General features: G+C 30.1%; 1 protein-coding gene across 1 annotated transcript in view; it reads left to right on the top strand.

The window, feature by feature from the left end:
• LOC115217386 (terminal nucleotidyltransferase 4B) overlaps nt 1-6,262 on the top strand; it is a 61,721-nt gene extending 55,459 nt beyond the window's left edge. The window contains exons 8-10 of the mRNA XM_036511579.1: nt 1,656-1,884; nt 5,205-5,367; nt 5,609-6,262. Coding sequence (XP_036367472.1) covers nt 1,656-1,884; nt 5,205-5,367; nt 5,609-6,043 — 827 coding nt within the window. The 3' untranslated portion in view covers nt 6,044-6,262. The remainder of the gene's footprint in view (nt 1-1,655; nt 1,885-5,204; nt 5,368-5,608) is intronic.
• The last annotated feature ends 2,376 nt before the right edge of the window (nt 6,263-8,638 follow it).

Raw genomic sequence — 8,638 nt, 5'->3', positions numbered from 1 at the left:
TTAACGTTAGCATGGAAAGCGGACGTTAAATGATGATGATGATACACATATATACGTATATATATATTATATATATACATAATATATATACACATATATACGTATATATATATTATATATTATATATATACACATATATACGTATATATATATTATATATATTATATATACACATATATACGTATATATATATATTATATATATCTATATATACACATATATACGTATATATATATTATATATATATATATACACACATATATACGTATATATATATTATATATATATATAAATATAACAATTTAGGAATGGCCTAAACAGGCCATTCGTCCACCAGAAAGAGCAGCCATAACTCCAACCGCCAAGTAGTGTAATTCGGAAATAAGGTGAAAATTTAAAAACATTTACCCTAATTCATCTTTTATACGATGCATCGTTTCAGTGTCTTTAATGATAGACCAGCTTAATTAAATTAAATTAAGCTAGTCTACCATAGGTCACACTTCATCAGTAAAAGAAACCTGGGAGAGACGGATATACACGAGGCGACTGTATCAATGCCTCGGGAATATCTGTCTTAAATTTTCAAGACCAATGCATTCGCGCCAAACTTATCGGCAGCAAATATAAACTGCCGATTCAATCTCAGAATTAGTCAGAAAATTATCAATAATCAATTTAGGGTAGCAAAAAATTCAGTAAAAATTTATCGCTACCAGCGGCCTAATGGAAAAGAGAAAATAGTCAAAGACTAAATATGTATAAATATAACAATTTAGGAATGGCCTAAACAGGCCATTCGTCCACCAGAAGAGCAGCCATAACTCCAACCGCCGCAAGTAGTGTAATTCGGAAATCTGGTGGACGAATGGCCTGTTTAGGCCATTCCTAAATTGTTATATTTATACATATTTAGTCTTTGACTATTTTCTCTTTTCCATTAGGCCGCTGGTAGCGATAAATTTTTACTGAATTTTTTGCTACCATAAATTGATTATTATATATATATATATATATACACATATATACGTTATATATTATTATATATATATTATAACATATATACGTATTATATATTATATATATATATATATATACACATATATACGTATATATATACGTATATATATATATATATATACCATATATACGTATATATATATATATATATATATAATATATATATATATAATATATATACACATATATACGTATATATAATTATATATATATATATACACATATATACGTATATATATATTATATATATATATATATACACATATATACGTATATATATATATATATACACATATATACGTTATAATATATATATATATATATATACACATATATACGTATATATATATATATATATATATATACACATATATACGTATATATATAATATATATATATATATTATACACATATATACGTATATATATTGTATATATATATATATATATATATATATAATATATAATATATATATATATATATATATATATAAACACTACGCTCATATTAAAATATATCAAGTTTGATAAGCTTATCCTAGATTTCCTTTTTCACATTTTAAAAAAGTAGCCAGTTTATTTCAAAACATCTATTCCATATCAACTGAAGAAATGTAAATATATGTTGATTTTTTACGTATGAAAGTTATGATACTAATTCAGTATTTTTAATTTGTTTTCTTTCTTTTAGTATTCTTGGTAGAATTGTACGAGTAACAGATGAAGTTGTACAGTATCGAAAATGGATCCAAGAGAACTTCCCTAGTAAACAACCATCTCCTCCAGTTTCTGTACCTTGTAACCAGGAAATCACTAAAGAAGAGCGTAATACAGATGTTCTTGTTCAATCACAGCGAGTAAATAGGTACGTTAAAATCTATATAATAATCTGTTTGTTCGTTTGCCCATTATACTTTAGTTAGTAAAGAGAGGTGGAGTGTGAGAAGAGAAGAAAGAGGTGAGGAAGTAGAGAAAGCTGTATAATAAGGCCAAATGTATCACATGGTTAGTTGAAAGGAGAGACGGAAAGAGACAGAGAGAAAGAGAGAGAGAGAAGTGTTAATATACTGTAGGGTGGAGAGGGAAAGGTAAAGAGAAAGAGATAGGTTTAGGATACAATATTTAGCAGAGGGTGATGTTTTGGTAGTGAGGTTAAAGAAAGGCAGATAGAGAGAAATGGACAGGAGAGGCAGTTACATTAAGAGAGAGAGAGAAGGGCAGACAGGCAGATAGCATTTGTATTGTCAAAGTAGATACATCAACAGCAATGAAATGAGCTTTGTTACTGAAAACTATAGTGATGATGGGGGTGTGTTCATAGTGAAAATACTTTTTTTTTTTTTCATTGAATTAAAATCTCTAATATTCTTCTACCTGTTCATTTACACTTTATTTTGTTAAAGAGGAGGTAGAATGAGAGAGAAGAGGGAATGTGAGAGTGAGTGAGAGAGCAGATAGCCAGCTGTTGCATTATTCTGTCACTTAAGTGGTTAGTGGAAGTGAGAGGTGAAGAGAAAGAGACATGAAGAGGGGGATTTAAAAAAATCATATTACTGTGACTGGAAGAGAAGTAACTTAGCAAAATAAAAATGCATATCATCCTTTCTTATATAGCTTCTCTTAATCTTTTTCCTCCCTTGAAATTTCCACAGGTCCCACCAGTGTTTCTTATTAATGTTAAGTAACTCAGTAGAAAATTAATGGTATTTAAAAAAAATTTTCTTAAATTTTTTCAATCCCTTTCTCCATAGGAATAGGTATTTTATATATCCTAAAGCTTCTACTATTGTTGGTAACAAAGGGCCTTTCCTTCAGAGTGAAAAGCAGATTGTATTTGCTTGTGTGCTACATGGCAGTGAAATATGGGCTGTAACTGTAGAGGGCATATAAAAGCTTGAAAGAAATGAAGCTTGTGTGCTTTGCTGGATGAGGAGTGCCAGTGTGCATGTACAACAGAGTGTAAGTGTCTTGAGAGAAAAATTGCTCATAAAATGTGTCTCTAGCTGTTGTGGGAAAGGTAGACCTGGGAAAACATGGGATGAGGTGGTGAAGCATGATCTTCGGATGTTGGGTCTCAAGGAGGTGATGACAAATGATGGAGGCCTTTGATGATTTGCTGTGCTTGAGAAGACTTGTGAAGCCAAGTGAAATCGTAGTTGTGGACAGTGCCAGTGACACATAAAAGGCACCTGTGCTGGGGACACGTAAAAGGTATAGGTGTCGGTGACATGTAAAAAGCACCCGTGCCCGGTGACATGTAAAATGCACCCGTGCCCGGTGACATGTAAAAGACACCCGTGCCCAGTGACATGTGAAGGGCACCTGTGCCCGGTGACGCATGAAGGGCACCCATGTCTGGTGATCTGTGTCCGGTGACGCATGAAGGGCACCCATGTCCGGTAATGCAAATTAGGGTTAAAAGAAATGTGTATAAGGAACTTTGTGCTTATATATATTTTTTTCAGGCTCCATCTACAACGCAATAGAAAATTTTTTAAATTGCTATTTTTGGTTGCATTTTGGATTATAAGTCACAACAAATACATATTTCTACATAGCAGAATGCAAAACAATAAATATAGTATCCTTAAGAGGTTGCATACCAAGTTTCAATAAAATTGACTAATATCTTGAGGTTCCACATTGACTATAACAGGAATGTGCCACTGCAATGGTTGTTGTGTGTGAAGTTTGCTTTGTACCTTGTCTTTAGGCCATTGCATTAAAATTAATGATCATGTTAAATTTAGTGTTGGCTCATAAGCCTGTAACATGTCATATTGACTGCCCAATATTTGGTACTCCATTTGATCTTAGCGAGTGAGTTTTGCCAACTTACAAGGACATACTAAAATGTGTTTTATTTGAACAAGAAAAAGGAAAGGATGTAGTTAAGAAAGATCCTTCAATTAAACAAATTGTCAAGATTGTAGCAAAAAAGATAATTCTTCTTCGGCAAAGGCATCCATCTCTTGTGTTTCAATTGAGTCAGTTAAACTGAAAATCTTAAACTTTCACCCGAAGTACTAAGCATTACTAAAATCTGTGAAAAATAGAAAAAAATGTGCCTTTGTTTCAAAGAAAGTGTAATGTGTTTAAAAACAATACAGCAAAAGATTTGACATTTCCTGTTGCAAGTGCAACTCCTTTAGAAACTGCAGTTGTAGTAGAGACAAAAAAGTACCACAGAGAGAAAAAGATTTTTTTTACAGGATCAACAGACAAATTTAAAAAATGGTCAAGAACTGGCCACATCACAGTCACTCATTTATATCAGTAAAGGGTTCTGAATTGATAATAAAGAAAACAAAGTTGAAAAGTCTATTTGTTTCACATAATTTCGAAAGTTCAGGTGTGTTGTGGAGCCTGGAGATATAAATTTTAGAGGTTGAGATTTTAACACTCTTGTTTTTAAAGGATTTCATCAAAGAAAATCGATTTGTAATAATGAATATAAAAAATGAAATAAGGAACAGCAAACGTGTTCTATAAATTGATTTGTTTGCTTCTTACTCAAAATTTCAAGTGGGCTGCAGATTCTGAAGATGTAAATTTAAGAACTTCAAATTTTAACACAGTTGTTTTTAAAGGAATTCACAATAAAAAATATATTCTTGAAAATATATTTTGAAAATCTGTGTAAAAAGTACCTTTTCTGCTCCACCCTAATGTAAATGGCACCTGTGTCAGTCATACATAAAAGGCACCTATGTTGGTAACTCGTAAAAGGCACTCACTACACACTTGAAGTGGTTGACATAAGGAAGGGCATCCAGCCATAGAAACCAATCCAAATCAGACAGGAACCTGGTACAACTCTCCTGCTTACCAGCTCCAGTCAAACTTTCTAACCCATGCCAGTATGAGAAACATACGCTATATGGTGATGATTAACCTGTTTAGGCAGCTTACTTGATTTAGGTTTTATTGAAAGTTGATTGTTGAAACTTGCAAACTTCATTTATGAAAGAGACAAGTTTCATTATATAAGCCAAGTATGACAACTTTTCTTTCAGTTTTAACTTTATCTTTTCAAGCAATTAGCAGTGTTATTTTTTTAGTAATATAATTAATTTTTTAATAGTTATTTTTAACCCATATTTAGAAAAAAAAACTCATTATTATATATTTCATTTAACATTTTTTTATTTAAAAAAATTTTTTTTATGTATTTGATTATTTTAGAACTTCAAGTGTCAGCAGTAGTGGAAGTAGTTCAATTGTAAATAACCATTGCAATGCAAATCCGGTGATGGAGAGTGAAGCTTCAGATTCTAGTGGCTCAATATATTGCAAATCTACATCTAGTTCTTCTGCTAGCTCCAGCTCAAGTATAGCCAGTGATGAGGTATGTTTTTAACTTTTAATGATATTTATGCTTCTTGGTTAATGAAAGTTACCGGCTAGTTGTTATATAATCGATACTTTTGAATATAAAGTAGAAGTTTTGTTTTCTGCTTTACATTTTAAGGGTAATTTATTTTTTAATGTAAATTGATCAACATTTCATAATTTCTCTTTACAAAATAAATGTTTAGCTTCACTTCTTATATTTAAAATGTAATGAAAGCTTTTCATATCTATTTCAGGAATCAGATTGCAGTGCAGATGGTAACAACAAAGTTAGCCATTCTACTAACACTATGAACAATAAATCACACTCTCAGACATCTGTAACTCGAAGTAGAGATCAGAATGTGGCTCCTGGGACTGGAACAAAAATTAGAGACAATAACACAATAAACACTTCATCATCTGCACATTCTGTGCCTGTAGTTACAACATCAGCTAATGTGTATCGACGAATAACAAATAACAAATATACTCCAAACTATAGTCTGGGTAAACCACTTGATGTAAATGGACAGAACAATATCAAATATCCTTCCCAATATAATATTGGTCAAAACCCTCACAATATGCAAGTTAACAAAATGATGCATTCAAATAGCAACACAAAACGACGGAAAAACACAACCAAAAGAGATGGTATTATCGCTCCTGGCAATGGGAGCAACAGGTGATCTTTCTCAGGATAACTTGGGGTTAACCCATGGTTGTTCATATACATTGCTGGTGTTTTGACCTATCAACTCAGCCAGTATGTAATGGTTTCATACCATTTTCTGCTTTGTTTTGATACAAAGCATGTAATAATTAAGATAATTATTCCGAATCGGAAAAAAAAAAATGTTTCCAGTACTTGATTGGTTGAAGGTAAACAAGAAAAAAAAAAAAAAAAACCGGAAAATGTAAAATGATTTTTAAAAAGATAAAAACACCCCCAAAAACCAAAAAAAAACCCCCCAATAAAAGTAATATTAGTTGAGATCTCAGTTGAATATAAAAAAAAAATGTGTATATATACATATGTATGTATATAAATGTGTGTATATGTATACATACAACTTACATGTACATATGTGTATATCTGTATGAATGTATATATACATATGTATATGTAAAGCATAAAACACATGTGCATATGTGTATGTATATATATATGTATATAAATACATGTATGTTTATGATATATGTATGTGTATTTATATGCATATATATGTATATACACATGCATGTGTGTGATATATATATATATATACACATATGTACTTGTGTGTATACATGCACATGTGTGTGCATGTATACATATGTAAATACATGTATGTGTATATATAATATATACAGACATACATACATATACACACATACTTCAAAATTTGTAAAATAGCTTATGTAAAATACTTTCACTAGAAGTGTAACAGCAAGAGAGCATCTGTAGCTGCTCAATTTTTCTAGTTTTTCTTAATTTACAAGTATTTAAAAAAAAAATGAGAAAGAAAAAAATCTTGAAAAAATATACTTTTTCTCCACTATGAAAATTACTGAATCTCAATCTTATATTTCTCCCCTTTGTTTTCTTCTCCCTCTCCAATCTTACAGACCTGTCAGATATCCTCTGTAAAAACAGGATTTCTGCTAGGTTTTAAATGGAAACTGAACCCAGCCAAGTGCCATGCTGTTGAGGAGTTGAAATTGTTTAGACATTCCATAAATTTTTTTTATATATAAATATATGAAGTAAAATTTGTATGTGTGTGTATGTATGTAAGAGTGTGGGCACCCCAATGTGTCTGAACACATGCATTCTCTGTTCATTAGTAAAGCCCCTTCATACTTTAGTTATGTATTTTAAGGAGTTGGGAGATATTGTTTACAAAGAAAATTATCTCTTTGCCTTTCACCGAGTACAAGATCATTCCAATATACAAGCGATTTGATTTTAGGTTTGGGTGGGGAGAATAAAGAAAACATAAAAAATTGGAATTGGGTAATCATGCTAAGTAAGTAGTCTTTTAGAAATGTAAAAGTTGGTTTGGGATTTTTGAGGACATAGAGAGGGCCTTTCAAATTAATGCATTTTCTAATTAGAATAATGTAACAATCTGTCTTCTATGGATAATGTTTTCATCCACTTTTTCACTGATTCTGAAATTTAAGTGTAATATCATATGTATATAAGGAAATTGTGGAAAATGAAGTTTCAAACCAGGAATCTATATTTGTTATTTTATATATTTTAATACTCCCTATCTATATGCATAATTAGTTATCACTAGATTTTATATATGTATTCTTTTTCATGACAAAAATAGTTGAGAAATATCTATTTAATGGGCTGACTACTTTAGATATTAGCAAGAGCATATTCAATGGAATTTCTTTTTTTCTTTCTTATATTTAAATGTTATTGTAAGTAAAATTGTAAATAGACATCCTCCTTCACTTTTTAAATTTAGAAAAACCTGTAAACTGATAGGACATTAAGCACAATAAATGTATAATTTGGTTCTTGACCTTATTTTGTAGATTTCTTCACATGACGATTTCTTTTAGTTTCCGTCTTCTGTTAGAGTTTTGTTAAATTCACTCATCCATACATTACCCAAAATCATTTTTATCTCGTTAATTGTTTTAAAAACACTCTCAAATTAGAAAAAGTAAACTGTAAATAGTTTTAAATATATTTTAAATTTAATATTTACAAAAAAGTTAAAAATAATGAAAACTGGAAACTAAAATATACAAGATCATGCTTCTTGGATACACTTTGTATCTTGGGAAAATAAAATAAAATAAATGAAAAAAAAAACCCCACAAAATGTTAACTCTGAATATCTTTTCCTGAAACATTTTCAACGTTAGTATAATCTAAAATCACCTGATTTTGCTCACTACTTACTATGCTTTTGACACATTCATGGCTAATTTATGTGTATATATATGTATGTATATTGAACTTGTATCTAAATATTTTTGTTAAACTGTTATGTATATTTTGTTAAAACCTGATGTTTTTTTTATTTGATTTCTGTTGAAGTTAGTTTTTGTGTACATGATAGTTAAAGTAAAAGTTGTCATTTAAAAATTTGGAGACAGGAGTTGTAATATGCTAAATGAACATGCTTTACAATCCTCTTCATTGAAGATTTAATTTAAAAAATTTTTGTTTTAGTTTACTGTTAGAACAATTTAATTTACTGTTACTGCAAACCATTCTTAATTAGATTTAAGGCTTGTTTTGTTTTAAACAAAATTAATCTTATTTTGTTTGATTC

The sequence above is a fragment of the Octopus sinensis genome, linkage group LG1, assembly GCF_006345805.1.
Source record: "Octopus sinensis linkage group LG1, ASM634580v1, whole genome shotgun sequence".
Taxonomy (NCBI): domain Eukaryota; kingdom Metazoa; phylum Mollusca; class Cephalopoda; order Octopoda; family Octopodidae; genus Octopus; species Octopus sinensis.
The sequence above is the reverse complement of the archived record's forward strand: the minus strand, read 5'-3'. Positions and strand labels throughout refer to the sequence as shown.